Source organism: Engystomops pustulosus, chromosome 8, assembly GCF_040894005.1.
Source record: "Engystomops pustulosus chromosome 8, aEngPut4.maternal, whole genome shotgun sequence".
Taxonomy (NCBI): Eukaryota; Metazoa; Chordata; class Amphibia; order Anura; family Leptodactylidae; genus Engystomops; species Engystomops pustulosus.
Genome location: NC_092418.1, coordinates 113,352,985 through 113,377,293, shown reverse-complemented (window position 1 = coordinate 113,377,293; position 24,309 = coordinate 113,352,985). Strand labels below are relative to the sequence as shown.

General features: G+C 50.4%; 1 protein-coding gene across 4 annotated transcripts in view; it reads left to right on the top strand.

Moving 5' to 3' along the window:
* Positions 1–24,309, top strand: part of RAB3GAP1 (RAB3 GTPase activating protein catalytic subunit 1) — a 92,499-nt gene that overhangs the window by 10,348 nt on the left and 57,842 nt on the right. For all 4 annotated transcript variants that reach the window (XM_072122266.1, XM_072122269.1, XM_072122267.1 and 1 more), the window contains exons 6-8: positions 2,631–2,747; positions 22,317–22,482; positions 23,558–23,657. In XM_072122266.1, the coding sequence (XP_071978367.1) occupies positions 2,631–2,747; positions 22,317–22,482; positions 23,558–23,657 (383 nt within the window). The remainder of the gene's footprint in view (positions 1–2,630; positions 2,748–22,316; positions 22,483–23,557; positions 23,658–24,309) is intronic.

Below are 24,309 nucleotides of genomic sequence, written 5' to 3'. Positions count from 1 at the left end.
ACCCCATCCCCTCTATAAAAGCTTTTATGATTTAAGACAATCCTATCTTTATTGAAATTAATGCTCCATATCCCCTGCATGGATATAAATGATCAAATTATGAGTGACAGCAGATGCCACTAGGGGGAGTAATGTACCTGGAATAATAAAGTATGCAGGAAACCTTCCCCTTGCAGTGACTACAGGCAGAATTCATTAATATAGGAGATCCCTGCTAATACGGCTCTTATGTCCTTTCTGTACAATTGTTGGGAACTCGGATTGCACCATGTGATAGCAGTGCTGGTGCCATTTGTGACCAATTCCCCATTCAGTTCTATGGGACTGATGAAAAATGTCACGTTGGTCACTGTACCTCGCTATTCCCACCTATTCCCCTCACCTTGTGTCCACAGTTTATGTGTAGTATTGCTGCTCATAGCTATAACTGAAGATAGTTGTGACACGGTTTTTGCAAGGTTTATGCAACAGAGTGCTTTTGTTTTTATAATGTTGGACAACCCCTTTAAGTTCAGCATAGTAAAAGCAGCAATTGCGGCAGTCAAATCTGCTGCAAAAAATTGCTAATTTTGGTGCAAATTTTCCAATACTATTAGTCTTCTATACGCTCCATCTGGACATGCTCTTAAGCAGCTGATTTTATGACACAGCAGCGCCATCTAGTGGTACCCAGCGCTGCCACAGTCCTGGAATGCATGGAGAATATACAATGTAAATCCTTGTATCGCTCCATATGCCTGGTGTCTGTCCCCGGGATGAGCATCCATCTCACCTCTACCCCCCGGAGTAACGCTACCTGAGGCGAGCCGTCGCCAATGCCTGCGGCGCTGCAGTATAATTGAGTCTGGATACATGTGGATGGTTCTGCGGCAGGTCATCTATCGAATTATGTCTCATTAGTGTTGCGGCTGACATTTGTTGTCTCCTCGTTACGCTATGGGATGGAATAATTTTTGATTCTGCTCCCTAACCCCCTCAATACTCACTTCTCCTGCACTGCCGCATGATGGGAGGCTGAATACCTGCTGCCATGTTTGCCCGTCTATTGTCCCGCCCCCTGTGTATAATGCACATACTGTGACGCCAAGGATCTGGCACTAATATATGGATTGTACACAGATCATAGCAATCCAGTGTAGTGATCCCCAGAGAAGCGCACAGGGAGAGGGAAACACAAAATCAGTTAAAATTATTAGGTATTAATTTTTAACAAAGCTGTAAAAAGATTCCTGATATTTTTGCAAACCTCAACCCAAATATATTAACCCAAATATATTAACCCAAAAATATTCCAGATCTCTACATTAACCCTATAACAGTGCAGCCATCATCTGCAAGTTGCTGTATCATACATTTTGTTGTAAGCTGCAACTTTTTCTTCCATAGTGAAATATTCAGTAAGTGGTGATGTCATCATTTTAACCCCTTTGTGATCAGCTATATGTCCTACCCAGCAGTATATTGTAATATAAACAGTTTGAGCAGTAGCCCAGGCCCAAGGCCACCCAAATCACCCACTAAATGTTATACTCGGAAGGACCTTCACCCATGAAATCCTTGTATACACGAGCTATCAAATCTACCATTTGTTTTTATGAATTGTGAACCAAACATACCTTGAGATTGCTGTAACTACACTGATGCTGAAACATATCTTGTTTAATCCCTGATCCGAGTAGTTTTGCTCAAAAAACAATTATAAAATTCAGGATCCTTGGAAAGCTGGGTGCATGCTGGCTGCCGTAAATAAGCACATAACACAGAACTGTCCAGACAGGACTAATCAACCTGAGCTGGATCACTCATACACAGCAGCTGGGAGCAGTGATTGATTACTTCTGCCTGTCATGGACAACCCAGTGATTTCATCATTCTCTGAAGCATAATTAGGGTAAGAGGTGAGCGCCGGGGCAGCCACTGGAGCGACAGAGCCTCGTTATCATAATTTTATAATTGTTTTTTCAGCAAAACCACCCAATTCAGGGATTAAACCAGATATGTTTCTGCATTAGTGTAGCTATAGAATTCTCAAGGTATGTTTGCTTCATAATGCATGAAAGTAAATGGTAAGTTTCCTTTAAAAAAATGCATTGCATAGTATATTAAAAATATTCTATCCTGCATCCAACATAATCTAAAGAAATGTGGAAAAAAAAAGTAGATGGTCATTAAGGGTCACTGCAAATTTTACGTAAACTAATCAGTGGAAAAATCAGTGTGTGCAGTACTGGTTGCTGACCTGCAGGTGGCAGTGTTTCATTCATTTTTATCCTCTTTTAATTTAAAGGGATCGCTCTTTCCTGGGACACTTCATGACAATCCACTGATCTTTTTTTTTTTCCATAACGTTTTCTCCATTACAATCCGGATGTAACAGTTCTAGGTGATCCGTGTAACATACATGTGATTGTTAAAAAAAAAGCCGCTACTTTCCACACGAGATCACAGCTCCCGCAAGAAAACCCGAATATCAGTATTCACGAAATCCAATGGCATAATGATCTAATCAGTCCACTCTTTCAGTTGGAAGAATTGGGCCAGTATGATTAATGAGGCCGATGCCGCGGAGCCGACTCGCGGGCAGGATGACAGCGGACCTGACGTTAATTAGTATTATGCATCTTTTCCAGGTACGGCCTGCGAGAGTTTGTAGTCATTTCTCCGGCTGCTAATGATGCCGTTATCAGTGAATCCAAGTGCAATCTGCTTCTCAGCTCCGTGTCTATTGCTCTCGGAAATACCGGCTGGTGAGTACTAATACAAGTCCCATTAATAAGCCTCCCAGCAGTCGCTCTCACATTGACTTTTATTAGTCTCTTAGTTGTAGGTGAGTGATCTTACCTGCTGACCAGCAGCTGGGACTTGTACTGTATCATACAGAGGCAGTCATTACAGGATGAAAACTTATAGTTTTATGTGGGGAAACATATTAAAAATCATTTTTGCTTGTTAAAAATCCTTTCAAGGTGTTTATACCATTATAATCACCTGCAGTGTAAAGCATGAGGGATGGAAGGAGTGACCTCTGATTTTCAACATTCTCCTTAAAACTATGGAATTCTGAGGAGCTTTCCAGAAATACTGGGGCAGATTTACTGACCCGGTCCATTCGCGATCCAGTGGCTCGTTCTCTGCGCTGGATTCGGGTTCGGCCGGGATTTATTAAGGTAGTTCCTCCGCCGTCCACCAGGTGGCGCTCCTGCGCTGAAGAGCATCGGAACGCACTGGAATACACCGAGCCGCGCTGAGTGAAGGTAAGTGCAATTTTCGCGACACATTTTTTTTTTTAAATGCAGCGTTTTTTTCGAATCTGTCGGGTTTTCGTTCTGCCACGCCCTCCTGATTTCCGTTGCATGCATGCCAGCGCCGATGCGCCAAAATCCCGGGGCAATTCAGGGAAAATCGGCGCCAATCGGAAATATTCGGGTAACACGTCGGGAAAACGCGAATCGGCCCCTTAGTAAATGACCCCCATTGTATTGTTCTTTAGAATGAAATGCATCAGTTACTAATCACTGGCGGTGCACAGTAATGAACACTTAAAGGGAACCTGTCATCAGAAATTGTTCTAATAAACCAATCCCAGTGTGTTGTGAAGCAGATCAATACGTTCCAGATCATGTTACTTTCACAGCCCAGTGTGGTGGCATCATCCAGAAAATCTACTTTGAATTGAGTGTTTAGTACTGAAGTCAAGCTCTCTCCACCTCAGAACGCCTCCTCTGCTGTGATGGATATCATGCACATGACTTCATGATATCTGGTTTGGATGCAGAACCATCAAATACAGTGAAGGCGGAGTTGTGAGGCAGGGAGAGCTTGACTTCAGTATTAAACTCTTTACATATCACTTTACATCATTACTATCAATCATTACTATCAATCCAAAGTAGATTTTCTGGATGATACCAGCATGCCAGATCGGGAAAGAAACAGGATCTGTAAGATGTTCAGCTGCTTGGCAAAATACTGTTAGTGGTTTATTAGGTCAATTTCTGATGACATGTTCCCATACTCTGTTCCATGCTTTTTTTTGGATAAAAATGTATAGCTCAGATTTAGCTAAAATCACATTTTCAAAAGTTGCTGGCACTAACCGAGTCACAAGGGACGTGTTCTATTTGTCCTAGTCACCAGGGGCGTGTCCTATTTGGCCGAGTCCCCAAGGGAGCGTCCTATTTGGCCGAGTCCCCAAGGGCGCGTCCTATTTGGCCGGGTCCCCAAGGGCGCGTCCTATTTGGCCGGGTCCCCAAGGGCGCGTCCTATTTGGCCGGGTCCCCAAGGGCGCGTCCTATTTGGCCGGGTCCCCAAGGGCGCGTCCTATTTGGCCGGGTCCCCAAGGGCGCGTCCTATTTGGCCGAGTCACAAGGGGCGCGTCCTATTTGGCCGAGTCACAAGGGGCGCGTCCTATTTGGCCGAGTCACAAGGGGCGCGTCCTATTTGGCCGAGTCACAAGGGGCGCGTCCTATTTGGCCGAGTCACAAGGGGCGTGTCCTATTTGGTCGAGTCACAAGGGGCGTGTCCTATTTGGCCGAGTCACAAGGGGCGTGTCCTATTTGGCCGAGTCACAAGGGGCGTGTCCTATTTGGCCGAGTCACAAGGGGCGTGTCCTATTTGGCCGAGTCACAAGGGGCGTGTCCTATTTGGCCGAGTCACAAGGGGCGTGTCCTATTTGGCCGAGTCACAAGGGGCGTGTCCTATTTGGCCGAGTCACAAGGGGCGTGTCCTATTTGGCCGAGTCACAAGGGGCGTGTGTTATTTGGCCGAGTCACTGTGTGACATCTCTTTCAGCTCCCTTATTCCCTCTTCCTAGGGGAAAATGAGAGAGCTAAGCGAGACATTATGAGACACACACAATCTGAAGACTTCTGTGGGAACCTGGAGGAACCTATGAGGTTTAATTGTGAAAACCTGATGACAAGTTCCCTTTAAAGAGGACATCCAATAATGAATAATTGTTTCTAACCTTCTGACTATCCAATAATGAATAATTGTTTCTAACCTTCTGACTACAAGATAACATAAAAAATGTAATTGGATTCTAATTGGCAACTTTTTAGACTGCTCCCCTCTGCACCAATTCCACCCTTCTCATTACTTTACATTGTGAGTGCTGTGCAGAATCTCCAGTGTATCCTATGGGATGTGGCATCACACTGCTCACCCTGACTCACACTACCTGTCTATACAATCTTTGTGTGCAGAATCTCCTGTGTATCCTATGGAATGTGGCATCACACTGCTCACTGTGACTCACACTACCTGTCTATACAATCTTTGTGTGCAGAATCTCCAGTGTATCCTATGGGATGTGGCATCACACTGCTCACCGTGACTCACACTACCTGTCTATACAATCTTTGTGTGCAGAATCTCCTGTGTATCCTATGGGATGTGGCACCACACTGCTCACCCTGACTCACACTACCTGTCTATACAATCTTTGTGTGCAGAATCTCCAGTGTATCCTATGGGATGTGGCATCACACTACTCACCGTGACTCACACTACCTGTCTATACAATCTTTGTGTGCAGAATCTCCAGTGTATCCTATGGGATGTGGCATCACACTGCTCACCCTGACTCACACTACCTGTCTATACAATCTTTGTGTGCAGAATCTCCAGTGTATCCTATGGGATGTGGCATCACACTGCTCACCCTGACTCACACTACCTGTCTATACAATCTTTGTGTGCAGAATCTCCAGTGTATCCTATGGGATGTGGCATCACACTGCTCACCGTGACTCACACTACCTGTCTATACAATCTTTGTGTGCAGAATCTCCAGTGTATCCTATGGGATGTGGCATCGCACTGCTCACCGTGACTCACACTACCTGTCTATACAATCTTTGTGTGCAGAATCTCCAGTGTATCCTATGGGATGTGGCATCGCACTGCTCACCGTGACTCACACTACCTGTCTATACAATCTTTGTGTGCAGAATCTCCAGTGTATCCTATGGGATGTGGCATCACACTGCTCACTGTGACTCGCACTACCTGTCTATACAATCTTTGTGTGCAGAATCTCCTGTGTATCCTATGGGATGTGGCATCACACTGCTCACTGTGACTCGCACTACCTGTCTATACAATCTTTGTGTGCAGAATCTCCTGTGTATCCTATGGGATGTGGCATCACACTGCTCACCGTGACTCACACTACCGGTCTATACAATCTTTGTGTGCAGAATCTCCAGTGTATCCTATGGGATGTGGCATCACACTGCTCACCCTGACTCACACTACCTGTCTATACAATCTTTGTGTGCAGAATCTCCAGTGTATCCTATGGGATGTGGCATCACACTGCTCACCCTGACTCACACTACCTGTCTATACAATCTTTGTGTGCAGAATCTCCTGTGTATCCTATGGGATGTGGCATCACACTGCTCACCCTGACTCACACTACCTGTCTATACAATCTTTGTGTGCAGAATCTCCTGTGTATCCTATGGAATGTGGCATCACACTGCTCACCGTGACTCACACTACCTGTCTATACAATCTTTGTGTGCAGAATCTCCAGTGTATCCTATGGGATGTGGCATCACACTACTCACCGTGACTCACACTACCTGTCTATACAATCTTTGTGTGCAGAATCTCCAGTGTATCCTATGGGAAGTGGCATCACACTGCTCACCGTGACTCACACTACCTGTCTATACAATCTTTGTGTGCAGAATCTCCAGTGTATCCTATGGGATGTGGCATCACACTGCTCACCGTGACTCACACTACCTGTCTATACAATCTTTGTGTGCAGAATCTCCTGTGTATCCTATGGGATGTGGCATCACACTGCTCACCGTGACTCACACTACCTGTCTATACAATCTTTGTGTGCAGAATCTCCAGTGTATCCTATGGGATGTGGCATCACACTGCTCACCCTGACTCACACTACCTGTCTATACAATCTTTGTGTGCAGAATCTCCTGTGTATCCTATGGGATGTGGCATCACACTGCTCACTGTGACTCACACTACCTGTCTATACAATCTTTGTGTGCAGAATCTCCAGTGTATCCTATGGGATGTGGCATCGCACTGCTCACCGTGACTCACACTACCTGTCTATACAATCTTTGTGTGCAGAATCTCCAGTGTATCCTATGGGATGTGGCATCACACTGCTCACTGTGACTCACACTACCTGTCTATACAATCTTTGTGTGCAGAATCTCCTGTGTATCCTATGGGATGTGGCATCACACTGCTCACCGTGACTCACACTACCTGTCTATACAATCTTTGTGTGCAGAATCTCCTGTGTATCCTATGGGATGTGGCATCACACTGCTCACCCTGACTCACACTACCTGTCTATACAATCTTTGGGTGCAGAATCTCCTGTGTATCCTATGGGATGTGGCATCACACTGCTCACCCTGACTCACACTACCTGTCTATACAATCTTTGTGTGCAGAATCTCCAGTGTATCCTATGGAATGTGGCATCACACTGCTCACCCTGACTCACACTACCTGTCTATACAATCTTTGTGTGCAGAATCTCCAGTGTATCCTATGGGATGTGGCATCACACTGCTCACCGTGACTCACACTACCTGTCTATACAATCTTTGGGTGCAGAATCTCCTGTGTATCCTATGGGATGTGGCATCACACTGCTCACCCTGACTCACACTACCTGTCTATACAATCTTTGTGTGCAGAATCTCCTGTGTATCCTATGGGATGTGGCATCACACTGCTCACCGTGACTCACACTACCTGTCTATACAATCTTTGTGTGCAGAATCTCCAGTGTATCCTATGGGATGTGGCATCACACTGCTCACCGTGACTCACACTACCTGTCTATACAATCTTTGTGTGCAGAATCTCCAGTGTATCCTATGGGATGTGGCATCACACTGCTCACCGTGACTCACACTACCTGTCTATACAATCTTTGTGTGCAGAATCTCCAGTGTATCCTATGGGATGTGGCATCACACTGCTCACCGTGACTCACACTACCTGTCTATACAATCTTTGTGTGCAGAATCTCCTGTGTATCCTATGGGATGTGGCATCACACTGCTCACCCTGACTCACACTACCTGTCTATACAATCTTTGTGTGCAGAATCTCCAGTGTATCCTATGGGATGTGGCATCACACTGCTCACCGTGACTCACACTACCTGTCTATACAATCTTTGTGTGCAGAATCTCCAGTGTATCCTATGGGATGTGGCATCACACTGCTCACTGTGACTCACACTACCTGTCTATACAATCTTTGTGTGCAGAATCTCCAGTGTATCCTATGGAATGTGGCATCACACTGCTCACTGTGACTCGCACTACCTGTCTATACAATCTTTGTGTGCAGAATCTCCTGTGTATCCTATGGGATGTGGCATCACACTGCTCACCGTGACTCACACTACCGGTCTATACAATCTTTGTGTGCAGAATCTCCAGTGTATCCTATGGGATGTGGCATCACACTGCTCACCCTGACTCACACTACCTGTCTATACAATCTTTGTGTGCAGAATCTCCAGTGTATCCTATGGGATGTGGCATCACACTGCTCACCCTGACTCACACTACCTGTCTATACAATCTTTGTGTGCAGAATCTCCAGTGTATCCTATGGGATGAGGTTTCACAATCCTCTCCCTGCCTCCTGCTTATAAGAGCTGTGAGGGAGAAACATCTTATAAGCAGGAGGCAGGGAAAAAAATCTGAGCTTTTTCCAATATGATGCAGTGATTCTCTGCAGGGGACATCAGGATTGTGCTGCTGATTTGTCACTTGTTGCTCTCAGAGAGAACAAAGTACAAATAGAGTGTGATTAGACTCCGCCTCCGTTTGCAAGCCAGAGGCATGATGGGAATTGTATAGGACCTTAGGAAAACCATATACAGAGGGATGATAGAACAGCGACCGCAGACTGCTCATATATCACTCATCAAATAAAACATATATACTGAAGGCATTCACAAGTGCTTCTTTAAAGGGAGTTCTAGGGTTAAAATATTGATAGTCCTGAAGGCTCGACCATCAGGATCAGATCTGTACGATTCCAACTACCCACACACCGCTGCCGATCAGCCGCTTCAAGGTCCTGTGGGCATTGGATACCAGACACAGCGCCACACATTGTACTCTGGCTATGGTTGGTACTGCAACCTCAATCACCTTCCCCAGACTGGGTCTGAGCTGTATAATAGTCATAGCAGGGGCCCAGCTCACCATGAATAGGACATGGAGAGAGCTCTCATATCTATTACCCATTCTTAGGGGGCAGCATTTTGACAAAGCGAGTATAGAAGCGCCAATTGTTTTGAGATGTGATTTACGTAACTCCGCCCCACATTGGCGCCATCTGTATATAGCTTCCAGGTGCTGTAGTCTATGTGTACAGGTGTACAGGACCCTGTCTTACAGCTGGGGCCCCCGTCTGGCTATGAGCAGCTGATCCCTATGTATAACATTTAGTATATTGCGTGTTCCACCTGCCAGGATGGCGATCGGCTCGCTCCTGCTACATATCCACAGCCCGATAGTGATTTGTGGATGAACTAAATATTTTACTGCAGGTCCTGGGACTATAAATAACCCGGATACATTATTCTTTATTACGACAGCTCCATGAAAACCCCTGGGAGCGGTGCGGATGGCTGTCGCCCGAGGGCTGCTCCGTGTCCCAGTTAAATATGCACATATTTTATGGTACGAAAAGTTCCAGCATAGTGTTGTCACAAGCCATTGTCAGACAATGCATCACTTTACTCTCCTTATTTAAGTTGCAACCAGCTGCCAAAATTTACAGCCGCCTCACGCCACATGCATTAACCCTTACAGGGGCATATAGTTCTGGAAGGAACGCGCATGGTTAACTTATTTAGGAAGCTTTAGGTTGATTCAGGTTGGTTTTAAATAGATCCCTTGCAAATTTGATATATACTAATTGTATCCTTTAATTCCATGAAAGGGAACCTATCAGCAGGTGAGGCCTTTTTTTTAGACCGCAGCCAGTGTAAGGTACTGTCTCTTGAGAGATGTGTAATCATATCTGTGTGTATGGTGTTGGTAGCAGCAGGACTGTGAAATATGGATTAATATTCTAGGATTGCAGTTTTTCCAAGTGCACTGGGGGTGTGTCCTCGCACTGCTGTGCACTTAGCTTTCAGCAGCCAGTGATTTGGAGATTTGTAATCAAACCTTTGAGTGTGTTGTTAGTAGCAGCAGCTGTGAAATGTCACCCAGCATCTGATCCCAGTGACTCACACGTGAGAAAGGATAGCCACTGCCCCGAGGAAGGAGAGCCACTGCCCCGAGGAAGGATAGCCACTGCCCCGAGGAAGGATAGCCACTGCCCCGAGGAAGTATAGCCACTGCCCCGAGGAAGGAGAGCCACTGCCCCGAGGAAGGAGAGCCACTGCCCCGAGGAAGTATAGCCACTGCCCCGAGGAAGTATAGCCACTGCCCCGAGGAAGTATAGCCACTGCCCCGAGGAAGGGTAGCCCCTGCCCCGAGGAAGGATAGCCACTGCCCCGAGGAAGGATAGCCACTGCCCCGAGGAAGGATAGCCACTGCCCCGAGGAAGGGTAGCCCCTGCCCCGAGGAAGGGTAGCCCCTGCCCCGAGGAAGGGTAGCCCCTGCCCCGAGGAAGGGTAGCCCCTGCCCCGAGGAAGGGTAGCCCCTGACCCCGAGGAAGGGTAGCCACTGAACTTTCATTAGAGGCTGCTTACATATTTTTAATATCCAGGTGATTTGTATATTTTTAGTGGAAATTGCACTTTTATCCCCTGAATGCTGTCCTTAGATAAAGCCGCCTCATTATCTCCTCCACATGTGATGTGACGTGTGTGACGTCTCTGCGCTGCTGTCATCTTCTATTCTTTACAGAGCGGCAGAGCATGCTAATCTGCATGACAATGAAATTACAGTGTGCCCGTCTCTACTGCCTGGTTTTCATGCTTCAAAATTTGCAAAGAACGTAAAAAAAACTTTACATCCCAAACAAGTGACATACCGCTGGGATATAGCGGGACGAGTTAAAGGGGTTGTCCACCCCCTTCTGTATAATTTGTGTATTTCCCGGCCAGTATGTGGCACTGAGGAAGGGACAGGCAGAGTCCTGACCTCACAACTACTGGTATTATGTATTTGTACACTATGGAAAGTTTGTGTCAGTCTATCAGTTTCTGGATTATTGGATTTCACTGCAGCCTCTCTTTTCTCCTCCTATGACTTATCACACAAACTAAGGCAGAAAGACTCATACTGCTCCTCCCTCTCACAGCCTGAGTGTCTCACAATACGGCTCCTCCCTCTCACAGCCTGAGTGTCCCACAATACGGCTCCTCCCTCTCACAGCCTGAGTGTCCCACAATACGGCTCCTCCCTCTCACAGCCTGAGTGTCCCACAATACGGCTCCTCCCTCTCACAGCCTGAGTGTCCCACAATACGGCTCCTCCCTCTCACAGCCTGAGTGTCCCACAATACGGCTCCTCCCTCTCACAGCCTGAGTGTCCCACAATACTGCTCCTCCCTCTCACAGCCTGAGTGTCACATGACTACTGCTCCTCCCTCTCACAGCCTGAGTGTCACATGACTACTGCTCCTCCCTCTCACAGCCTGAGTGTCACACAATACTGCTCCTCCCTCTCACAGCCTTAGTGTCACACAATACTGCTCCTCCCTCTCACAGCCTGAGTGTCCCACAATACTGCTCCTCCCTCTCACAGCCTGAGTGTCCCACAATACTGCTCCTCCCTCTCACAGCCTGAGTGTCCCACAATACGGCTCCTCCCTCTCACAGCCTGAGTGTCCCACAATACGGCTCCTCCCTCTCACAGCCTGAGTGTCCCACAATACGGCTCCTCCCTCTCACAGCCTGAGTGTCCCACAATACGGCTCCTCCCTCTCACAGCCTGAGTGTCCCACAATACGGCTCCTCCCTCTCACAGCCTGAGTGTCCCACAATACGGCTCCTCCCTCTCACAGCCTGAGTGTCCCACAATACGGCTCCTCCCTCTCACAGCCTGAGTGTCCCACAATACGGCTCCTCCCTCTCACAGCCTGAGTGTCCCACAATACGGCTCCTCCCTCTCACAGCCTGAGTGTCCCACAATACGGCTCCTCCCTCTCACAGCCTGAGTGTCCCACAATACGGCTCCTCCCTCTCACAGCCTGAGTGTCCCACAATACTGCTCCTCCCTCTCACAGCCTGAGTGTCACATGACTACTGCTCCTCCCTCTCACAGCCTGAGAGTCCCACAATACTGCTCCTCCCTCTCACAGCCTGAGTGTCACACAATACTGCTCCTCCCTCTCACAGCCTTAGTGTCACACAATACTGCTCCTCCCTCTCACAGCCTGAGTGTCCCACAATACTGCTCCTCCCTCTCACAGCCTGAGTGTCCCACAATACTGCTCCTCCCTCTCACAGCCTGAGTGTCCCACAATACTGCTCCTCCCTCTCACAGCCTGAGTGTCCCACAATACGGCTCCTCCCTCTCACAGCCTGAGTGTCCCACAATACGGCTCCTCCCTCTCACAGCCTGAGTGTCCCACAATACGGCTCCTCCCTCTCACAGCCTGAGTGTCCCACAATACGGCTCCTCCCTCTCACAGCCTGAGTGTCCCACAATACGGCTCCTCCCTCTCACAGCCTGAGTGTCCCACAATACGGCTCCTCCCTCTCACAGCCTGAGTGTCCCACAATACGGCTCCTCCCTCTCACAGCCTGAGTGTCCCACAATACGGCTCCTCCCTCTCACAGCCTGAGTGTCCCACAATACGGCTCCTCCCTCTCACAGCCTGAGTGTCCCACAATACGGCTCCTCCCTCTCACAGCCTGAGTGTCCCACAATACGGCTCCTCCCTCTCACAGCCTGAGTGTCCCACAATACGGCTCCTCCCTCTCACAGCCTGAGTGTCCCACAATACGGCTCCTCCCTCTCACAGCCTGAGTGTCCCACAATACGGCTCCTCCCTCTCACAGCCTGAGTGTCCCACAATACGGCTCCTCCCTCTCACAGCCTGAGTGTCCCACAATACGGCTCCTCCCTCTCACAGCCTGAGTGTCCCACAATACGGCTCCTCCCTCTCACAGCCTGAGTGTCCCACAATACGGCTCCTCCCTCTCACAGCCTGAGTGTCCCACAATACGGCTCCTCCCTCTCACAGCCTGAGCGTCCCACAATACGGCTCCTCCCTCTCACAGCCTGAGCGTCCCACAATACGGCTCCTCCCTCTCACAGCCTGAGCGTCCCACAATACTGCTCCTCCCTCTCACAGCCTGAGTGTCACATGACTACTGCTCCTCCCTCTCACAGCCTGAGAGTCCCACAATACTGCTCCTCCCTCTCACAGCCTGAGTGTCACACAATACTGCTCCTCCCTCTCACAGCCTGAGTGTCACACAATACTGCTCCTCCCTCTCACAGCCTGAGTGTCCCACAATACTGCTCCTCCCTCTCACAGCCTGAGTGTCCCACAATACTGCTCCTCCCTCTCACAGCCTGAGTGTCCGTCCCACAATACTGCTCCTCCCTCTCACAGCCTGAGTGTCCGTCTCACAATACTGCTCCTCCCTCTCACAGCCTGAGTGTCCGTCTCACAATACTGCTCCTCCCTCTCACAGCCTGAGTGTCACATGACTACTGCTCCTCCCTCTCACAGCCTGAGAGTCCCACAATACTGCTCCTCCCTCTCACAGCCTGAGTGTCACACAATACTGCTCCTCCCTCTCACAGCCTTAGTGTCACACAATACTGCTCCTCCCTCTCACAGCCTGAGTGTCCCACAATACTGCTCCTCCCTCTCACAGCCTGAGTGTCACATGACTACTGCTCCTCCCTCTCACAGCCTGAGAGTCCCACAATACTGCTCCTCCCTCTCACAGCCTGAGTGTCACACAATACTGCTCCTCCCTCTCACAGCCTTAGTGTCACACAATACTGCTCCTCCCTCTCACAGCCTGAGTGTCCCACAATACTGCTCCTCCCTCTCACAGCCTGAGTGTCCCACAATACTGCTCCTCCCTCTCACAGCCTGAGTGTCCGTCCCACAATACTGCTCCTCCCTCTCACAGCCTGAGTGTCCGTCTCACAATACTGCTCCTCCCTCTCACAGCCTGAGTGTCCGTCTCACAATACTGCTCCTCCCTCTCACAGCCTGAGTGTCACATGACTACTGCTCCTCCCTCTCACAGCCTGAGAGTCCCACAATACTGCTCCTCCCTCTCACAGCCTGAGTGTCACACAATACTGCTCCTCCCTCTCACAGCCTTAGTGTCACACAATACTGCTCCTCCCTCTCACAGCCTGAGTGTCCCACAATACTGCTCCTCCCTCTCACAGCCTGAGTGTCCCACAATACTGCTCCTCCCTCTCACAGCCTGAGTGTCCCACAATACTGCTCCTCCCTCTCACAGCCTGAGTGTCCGTCCCACAATACTGCTCCTCCCTCTCACAGCCTGAGTGTCCGTCTCACAATACTGCTCCTCCCTCTCACAGCCTGAGTGTCCGTCTCACAATACTGCTCCTCCCTCTCACAGCCTGAGTGTCTGTCTCACAATACTGCTCCTCCCTCTCACAGCCTGAGTGTCTGTCTCACAATACTGCTCCTCCCTCTCACAGCCTGAGTGTCCGTCTCACAATACTGCTCCTCCCTCTCACAGCCTGAGTGTCTGTCTCACAATACTGCTCCTCCCTCTCACAGCCTGAGTGTCCGTCTCACAATACTGCTCCTCCCTCTCACAGCCTGAGTGTCCGTCTCACAATACTGCTCCTCCCTCTCACAGCCTGAGTGTCCGTCTCACAATACTGCTCCTCCCTCTCACAGCCTGAGTGTCCGTCTCACAATACTGCTCCTCCCTCTCACAGCCTGAGTGTCCGTCTCACAATACTGCTCCTCCCTCTCACAGCCTGAGTGTCCCACAATACGGCTCCTCCCTCTCACAGCCTGAGTGTCCCACAATACGGCTCCTCCCTCTCACAGCCTGAGTGTCCCACAATACGGCTCCTCCCTCTCACAGCCTGAGTGTCCCACAATACGGCTCCTCCCTCTCACAGCCTGAGTGTCCCACAATACGGCTCCTCCCTCTCACAGCCTGAGTGTCCCACAATACTGCTCCTCCCTCTCACAGCCTGAGTGTCACATGACTACTGCTCCTCCCTCTCACAGCCTGAGAGTCCCACAATACTGCTCCTCCCTCTCACAGCCTGAGTGTCACACAATACTGCTCCTCCCTCTCACAGCCTGAGTGTCCCACAATACTGCTCCTCCCTCTCACAGCCTGAGTGTCCCACAATACTGCTCCTCCCTCTCACAGCCTGAGTGTCCCACAATACGGCTCCTCCCTCTCACAGCCTGAGTGTCCCACAATACGGCTCCTCCCTCTCACAGCCTGAGTGTCCCACAATACGGCTCCTCCCTCTCACAGCCTGAGTGTCCCACAATACGGCTCCTCCCTCTCACAGCCTGAGTGTCCCACAATACGGCTCCTCCCTCTCACAGCCTGAGTGTCCCACAATACGGCTCCTCCCTCTCACAGCCTGAGTGTCCCACAATACGGCTCCTCCCTCTCACAGCCTGAGTGTCCCACAATACGGCTCCTCCCTCTCACAGCCTGAGTGTCCCACAATACGGCTCCTCCCTCTCACAGCCTGAGTGTCCCACAATACGGCTCCTCCCTCTCACAGCCTGAGTGTCCCACAATACGGCTCCTCCCTCTCACAGCCTGAGTGTCCCACAATACGGCTCCTCCCTCTCACAGCCTGAGTGTCCCACAATACGGCTCCTCCCTCTCACAGCCTGAGTGTCCCACAATACGGCTCCTCCCTCTCACAGCCTGAGTGTCCCACAATACGGCTCCTCCCTCTCACAGCCTGAGTGTCCCACAATACGGCTCCTCCCTCTCACAGCCTGAGTGTCCCACAATACGGCTCCTCCCTCTCACAGCCTGAGTGTCCCACAATACGGCTCCTCCCTCTCACAGCCTGAGCGTCCCACAATACGGCTCCTCCCTCTCACAGCCTGAGCGTCCCACAATACGGCTCCTCCCTCTCACAGCCTGAGCGTCCCACAATACTGCTCCTCCCTCTCACAGCCTGAGTGTCACATGACTACTGCTCCTCCCTCTCACAGCCTGAGAGTCCCACAATACTGCTCCTCCCTCTCACAGCCTGAGTGTCACACAATACTGCTCCTCCCTCTCACAGCCTGAGTGTCACACAATACTGCTCCTCCCTCTCACAGCCTGAGTGTCCCACAATACTGCTCCTCCCTCTCACAGCCTGAGTGTCCCACAATACTGCTCCTCCCTCTCACAGCCTGAGTGTCCGTCCCACAATACTGCTCCTCCCTCTCACAGCCTGAGTGTCCGTCTCACAATACTGCTCCTCCCTCTCACAGCCTGAGTGTCCGTCTCACAATACTGCTCCTCCCTCTCACAGCCTGAGTGTCACATGACTACTGCTCCTCCCTCTCACAGCCTGAGAGTCCCACAATACTGCTCCTCCCTCTCACAGCCTGAGTGTCACACAATACTGCTCCTCCCTCTCACAGCCTTAGTGTCACACAATACTGCTCCTCCCTCTCACAGCCTGAGTGTCCCACAATACTGCTCCTCCCTCTCACAGCCTGAGTGTCACATGACTACTGCTCCTCCCTCTCACAGCCTGAGAGTCCCACAATACTGCTCCTCCCTCTCACAGCCTGAGTGTCACACAATACTGCTCCTCCCTCTCACAGCCTTAGTGTCACACAATACTGCTCCTCCCTCTCACAGCCTGAGTGTCCCACAATACTGCTCCTCCCTCTCACAGCCTGAGTGTCCCACAATACTGCTCCTCCCTCTCACAGCCTGAGTGTCCGTCCCACAATACTGCTCCTCCCTCTCACAGCCTGAGTGTCCGTCTCACAATACTGCTCCTCCCTCTCACAGCCTGAGTGTCCGTCTCACAATACTGCTCCTCCCTCTCACAGCCTGAGTGTCACATGACTACTGCTCCTCCCTCTCACAGCCTGAGAGTCCCACAATACTGCTCCTCCCTCTCACAGCCTGAGTGTCACACAATACTGCTCCTCCCTCTCACAGCCTTAGTGTCACACAATACTGCTCCTCCCTCTCACAGCCTGAGTGTCCCACAATACTGCTCCTCCCTCTCACAGCCTGAGTGTCCCACAATACTGCTCCTCCCTCTCACAGCCTGAGTGTCCCACAATACTGCTCCTCCCTCTCACAGCCTGAGTGTCCGTCCCACAATACTGCTCCTCCCTCTCACAGCCTGAGTGTCCGTCTCACAATACTGCTCCTCCCTCTCACAGCCTGAGTGTCCGTCTCACAATACTGCTCCTCCCTCTCACAGCCTGAGTGTCTGTCTCACAATACTGCTCCTCCCTCTCACAGCCTGAGTGTCTGTCTCACAATACTGCTCCTCCCTCTCACAGCCTGAGTGTCCGTCTCACAATACTGCTCCTCCCTCTCACAGCCTGAGTGTCCGTCTCACAATACTGCTCCTCCCTCTCACAGCCTGAGTGTCCGTCTCACAATACTGCTCCTCCCTCTCACAGCCTGAGTGTCCGTCTCACAATACTGCTCCTCCCTCTCACAGCCTGAGTGTCCGTCTCACAATACTGCTCCTCCCTCTCACAGCCTGAGTGTCCGTCTCACAATACTGCTCCTCCCTCTCACAGCCTGAGTGTCCGTCTCACAATACTGCTCCTCCCTCTCACAGCCTGAGTGTCCGTCTCACAATACTGCTCCTCCCTCTCACAGCCTGAGTGTCCGTCCCACAATACTGCTCCTCCCTCTCACAGCCTGAGTGTCCGTCTCACAATACTGCTCCTCCCTCTCACAGCCTTAGTGTCACATGACTACTGCTCCTCCCTCTCACAGCCTGAGAGTCCCACAATACTGCTCCTCCCTCTCACAGCCTGAGTGTCCGTCTCACAATACTGCTCCTCCCTCTCACAGCCTGAGTGTCACATGACTACTGCTCCTCCCTCTCACAGCCTGAGAGTCCCACAATACTGCTCCTCCCTCTCACAGCCTGAGTGTCCGTCTCACAATACTGCTCCTCCCTCTCACAGCCTGAGTGTCTGTCTCACAATACTGCTCCTCCCTCTCACAGCCTGAGTGTCCGTCTCACAATACTGCTCCTCCCTCTCACAGCCTGAGTGTCCGTCTCACAATACTGCTCCTCCCTCTCACAGCCTGAGTGTCCGTCTCACAATACTGCTCCTCCCTCTCACAGCCTGAGTGTCCGTCTCACAATACTGCTCCTCCCTCTCACAGCCTGAGTGTCCGTCTCACAATACTGCTCCTCCCTCTCACAGCCTGAGTGTCCCACAATACTGCTCCTTCCTCTCACAGCCTGAGTGTCCGTCCCACAATACTGCTCCTCCCTCTCACAGCCTGAGTGTCCGTCTCACAATACTGCTCCTCCCTCTCACAGCCTGAGTGTCACATGACTACTGCTCCTCCCTCTCACAGCCTGAGAGTCCCACAATACTGCTCCTCCCTCTCACAGCCTGAGTGTCACACAATACTGCTCCTCCCTCTCACAGCCTTAGTGTCACACAATACTGCTCCTCCCTCTCACAGCCTGAGTGTCCCACAATACTGCTCCTCCCTCTCACAGCCTGAGTGTCCCACAATACTGCTCCTCCCTCTCACAGCCTGAGTGTCCGTCCCACAATACTGCTCCTCCCTCTCACAGCCTGAGTGTCCGTCTCACAATACTGCTCCTCCCTCTCACAGCCTGAATGTCTGTCTCACAATACTGCTCCTCCCTCTCACAGCCTGAGTGTCTGTCTCACAATACTGCTCCTCCCTCTCACAGCCTGAGTGTCTGTCTCACAATACTGCTCCTCCCTCTCACAGCCTGAGTGTCACATGACTACTGCTCCTCCCTCTCACAGCCTGAGAGTCCCACAATACTGCTCCTCCCTCTCACAGCCTGAGTGTCCGTCTCACAATACTGCTCCTCCCTCTCACAGCCTGAGTGTCTGTCTCACAATACTGCTCCTCCCTCTCACAGCCTGAGAGTCCCACAATACTGCTCCTCCCTCTCACAGCCTGAGTGTCACACAATACTGCTCCTCCCTCTCACAGCCTTAGTGTCACACAATACTGCTCCTCCCTCTCACAGCCTGAGTGTCCCACAATACTGCTCCTCCCTCTCACAGCCTGAGTGTCCCACAATACTGCTCCTCCCTCTCACAGCCTGAGTGTCCGTCCCACAATACTTCTCCTCCCTCTCACAGCCTGAGTGTCCGTCTCACAATACTGCTCCTCCCTCTCACAGCCTGAGTGTCTGTCTCACAATACTGCTCCTCCCTCTCACAGCCTGAGTGTCTGTCTCACAATACTGCTCCTCCCTCTCACAGCCTGAGTGTCTGTCTCACAATACTGCTCCTCCCTCTCACAGCCTGAGTGTCACATGACTACTGCTCCTCCCTCTCACAGCCTGAGAGTCCCACAATACTGCTCCTCCCTCTCACAGCCTGAGTGTCCGTCTCACAATACTGCTCCTCCCTCTCACAGCCTGAGTGTCACATGACTACTGCTCCTCCCTCTCACAGCCTGAGAGTCCCACAATACTGCTCCTCCCTCTCACAGCCTGAGTGTCCGTCTCACAATACTGCTCCTCCCTCTCACAGCCTGAGTGTCTGTCTCACAATACTGCTCCTCCCTCTCACAGCCTGAGTGTCCGTCTCACAATACTGCTCCTCCCTCTCACAGCCTGAGTGTCCGTCTCACAATACTGCTCCTCCCTCTCACAGCCTGAGTGTCTGTCTCACAATACTGCTCCTCCCTCTCACAGCCTGAGTGTCCGTCTCACAATACTGCTCCTCCCTCTCACAGCCTGAGTGTCCCACAATACTGCTCCTTCCTCTCACAGCCTGAGTGTCCGTCCCACAATACTGCTCCTTCCTCTCACAGCCTGAGTGTCCGTCTCACAATACTGCTCCTCCCTCTCACAGCCTGAGTGTCCGTCTCACAATACTGCTCCTCCCTCTCACAGCCTGAGTGTCACATGACTACTGCTCCTCCCTCTCACAGCCTGAGAGTCCCACAATACTGCTCCTCCCTCTCACAGCCTGAGTGTCACACAATACTGCTCCTCCCTCTCACAGCCTTAGTGTCACACAATACTGCTCCTCCCTCTCACAGCCTGAGTGTCCCACAATACTGCTCCTCCCTCTCACAGCCTGAGTGTCCCACAATACTGCTCCTCCCTCTCACAGCCTGAGTGTCCGTCCCACAATACTGCTCCTCCCTCTCACAGCCTGAGTGTCCGTCTCACAATACTGCTCCTCCCTCTCACAGCCTGAGTGTCTGTCTCACAATACTGCTCCTCCCTCTCACAGCCTGAGTGTCTGTCTCACAATACTGCTCCTCCCTCTCACAGCCTGAGTGTCTGTCTCACAATACTGCTCCTCCCTCTCACAGCCTGAGTGTCACATGACTACTGCTCCTCCCTCTCACAGCCTGAGAGTCCCACAATACTGCTCCTCCCTCTCACAGCCTGAGTGTCCGTCTCACAATACTGCTCCTCCCTCTCACAGCCTGAGTGTCTGTCTCACAATACTGCTCCTCCCTCTCACAGCCTGAGTGTCCGTCTCACAATACTGCTCCTCCCTCTCACAGCCTGAGTGTCCGTCTCACAATACTGCTCCTCCCTCTCACAGCCTGAGTGTCCGTCTCACAATACTGCTCCTCCCTCTCACAGCCTGAGTGTCCGTCTCACAATACTGCTCCTCCCTCTCACAGCCTGAGTGTCCCACAATACTGCTCCTTCCTCTCACAGCCTGAGTGTCCGTCCCACAATACTGCTCCTTCCTCTCACAGCCTGAGTGTCCGTCTCACAATACTGCTCCTCCCTCTCACAGCCTGAGTGTCCGTCTCACAATACTGCTCCTCCCTCTCACAGCCTGAGTGTCACATGACTACTGCTCCTCCCTCTCACAGCCTGAGAGTCCCACAATACTGCTCCTCCCTCTCACAGCCTGAGTGTCACACAATACTGCTCCTCCCTCTCACAGCCTTAGTGTCACACAATACTGCTCCTCCCTCTCACAGCCTGAGTGTCCCACAATACTGCTCCTCCCTCTCACAGCCTGAGTGTCCCACAATACTGCTCCTCCCTCTCACAGCCTGAGTGTCCGTCCCACAATACTGCTCCTCCCTCTCACAGCCTGAGTGTCCGTCTCACAATACTGCTCCTCCCTCTCACAGCCTGAGTGTCTGTCTCACAATACTGCTCCTCCCTCTCACAGCCTGAGTGTCTGTCTCACAATACTGCTCCTCCCTCTCACAGCCTGAGTGTCTGTCTCACAATACTGCTCCTCCCTCTCACAGCCCGAGTGTCCGTGTCACACAATACTGCTCCTCCCTCTCACAGCCCGAGTGTCCGTCTCACAATACTGCCCCTCCCTCTCACAGCCCGAGTGTCACATGACTACTGCTCCTCCCTCTCACAGCCTGAGAGTCCCACAATACTGCTCCTCCCTCTCACAGCCTGAGTGTCACACAATACTGCTCCTCCCTCTCACAGCCTTAGTGTCACACAATACTGCTCCTCCCTCTCACAGCCTGAGTGTCCCACAATACTGCTCCTCCCTCTCACAGCCTGAGTGTCACACAATACTGCCCCTCCCTCTCACAGCCCGAGTGTCCGTGTCACACAATACTGCTCCTCCCTCTCACAGCCTGAGTGTCCGTCTCACAATACTGCTCCTCCCTCTCACAGCCCGAGTGTCCGTGTCACACAATACTGCTCCTCCCTCTCACAGCCTGAGTGTCCGTCTCACAATACTGCCCCTCCCTCTCATCTCCCTGTCTTGGTCTAGCTTGACAGTAGGTATGTGCTTTACATACAAAAATGAAGAGGAGGAAAATGTAATTTTTTGGCTTTCAAATGAAAAGTTCTGTGTATGTGTCACTGTGGGATTGTGCATATTTTTGCTAATTTCATGATTATTACTGGACACAGAGCATTCATGTAGCCGGAGGAGCTGACTATTTGTCCCAGGTGTCACATAGTATCTGCAGAATCAGCTTTGTGTAGTTTTCTCATCGCCCGGGTTCTGCCACCATATTCTGCATATTCCCAATGTGTGAGATGCAGGACCAGGCGCCTCACATGGAGAAGCCAGAACATCCGCTTAGGAGGCCTGGGGGGTATCCACCTACTGATATAGCAGCCTGGCCCGAGGCGACCTACCCGTGTGATATATGTCCTTCTAATCAAATCCATGTGATTCCCCTGATGGAGAATGCGGAATAATAATAATAGTAATGATGATGTATTTTACAGCCAGGTGCCGCTCTTTGTGCAAATTCATCAGAAATGGAGGAAACTTTATGTTGGCGAATGCCAAGGACCCGGGGTGCGCACAGACTTCGAGATGGTGCACCTGCGAAAAGTGCCGAATCAGTACACCCATCTGTCTGGACTCCTAGACATATTCAAGTCCAAGATTGTATGTATGACGTTACCGTATCAGCTCGTGGTTACACGTTTTTGGGTTATTGTGTAGAGAAATGATTCAGCTCATGGCAAAGAGATAATAATGTGCACAGTATTTTACTTTCCAGTGCAGCAGTTTGTGCTCCGGTGCTGGACTTCCTACACTTGAGAACATGAAGTTGCTGGGGTTGTACTTGTATATATTTAGCAAGTTATTCCCTATCCACGTGATAGAGGATACCAGGCTGATTGGTGAGGGTCCCACCGATCATGAGAACAGGACCCCAGTATTCTGGACATCCGTGTCCCAGCTTTCCCGCCACTTCATTCAATAGTGTGGGAGTGTCAGAAATTGCAAAGCTGAATTCTCCGGAATTCCGATATATTGTCTAAGTGACTTCCGAAAATACAACGCGTATAAAGGAAATCTACCGTCAAAATCCATCCTGATAAACCAGGGACATTACTCCTAGATCCTGGGACTGTGATATCTTCTTATATGTGTTATCCATTGCCTTCTACCTTCTACAATGAACTTTTATAATTATGGTAATAAGTCTGAAATCCTCTGAGGGCGTAATCAGAGACTCTCCGTGCTGCAGATTCACAGGCTGTTCCTATGGCCAGGACACCCCTTCCCCCAGTGTATAGGATTACAGCAGGGAGGAGGGAGGAAGAAGGGAAAAGAGCAAGAAGGTCTCTCGGCTGTGTTACCAGAGCCCCTCCATGCTGCAGTTTCACAGGCTGTTACACGGTCTCCCTATGCCTGCTATAATCTCACACCGTGCAAAGGGGAAGTTCTTCTGCACAATGAAACTGCCTGTGAAGCTACATCACATAGGGGCTCTGGAAACGCCCCACAGAGCCCTTCTGGCTCATTAGAATATTTTTAAAAGTTGATAATGGATATGGATAATAAACATAAGAAGATACCACAGTCCCGGTGCCTGGATCTATGAGTAACGTCCCTGGTTTATCAGGATGGATTTTTATAGTAGATTTTCTATCATTTATTATGTCATTGTTGGGGTTTATCATTTTGTTTTATGTGATAAAATAAGTCTTTTTCTCTCTGTTTTTACTTTCAGGGATGCCCACTCACTGCATTGCCTCCCGTAAACATCGCCATCCGCTTCACCTACGTCCTGCAGGACTGGCAGCAGTATTTTTGGCCTCAGCAGCCCCCAGGTGAGATTTCACTGCACAGATTGGAGAGTCTCTTCCTGTCATCATATGATTTTGACATGTCATTACCCAAAGGATACCTAACCTTCTGAAAGTACTGCACAAATTATCAGTACGGGGTGCACATGAGGCATAACAATTATTTTAGGACTATTTTTTTTAGAAGTTTTCTCCTCTTCAGACTCTCTTTCTGATTCTCCATTGTCTCAGAACTGGTGGCTGAAGACCAGCTGCTATTATGTCTCCCATACACTGCACATAAAGTAGAGGAGAATTTGCTTATTACTTCCCCCTCTCATTAAGAAGCAGGGTCATATAGGACGTTATAGAGCAGTGGTGACCAGTACACATGTGGTGACCAGTTCCATCTCTAGCTCTATAGATTTCAGTGTCATAAAATTGCCCTGAATTCTTCTGTCCATCTTGCTAGAAAGTCAGAGTCTACCAGAGATTAGAGATGGATGTGGCTCTGGGAGTAGAAGGAAAAGAGCCTAATACAGAGAGAGAGAGGAATTTTCCCACAATGAGATATACTAAATACTTCCTTGGTTGAACTTGAAGGACATGTATCTTTTTTTTCCAACCGTATATACTATGTAACTACAGATTTGGTATTCACATCAAGACAAAGAAGAATGAAGGGTGACCTCAGTTC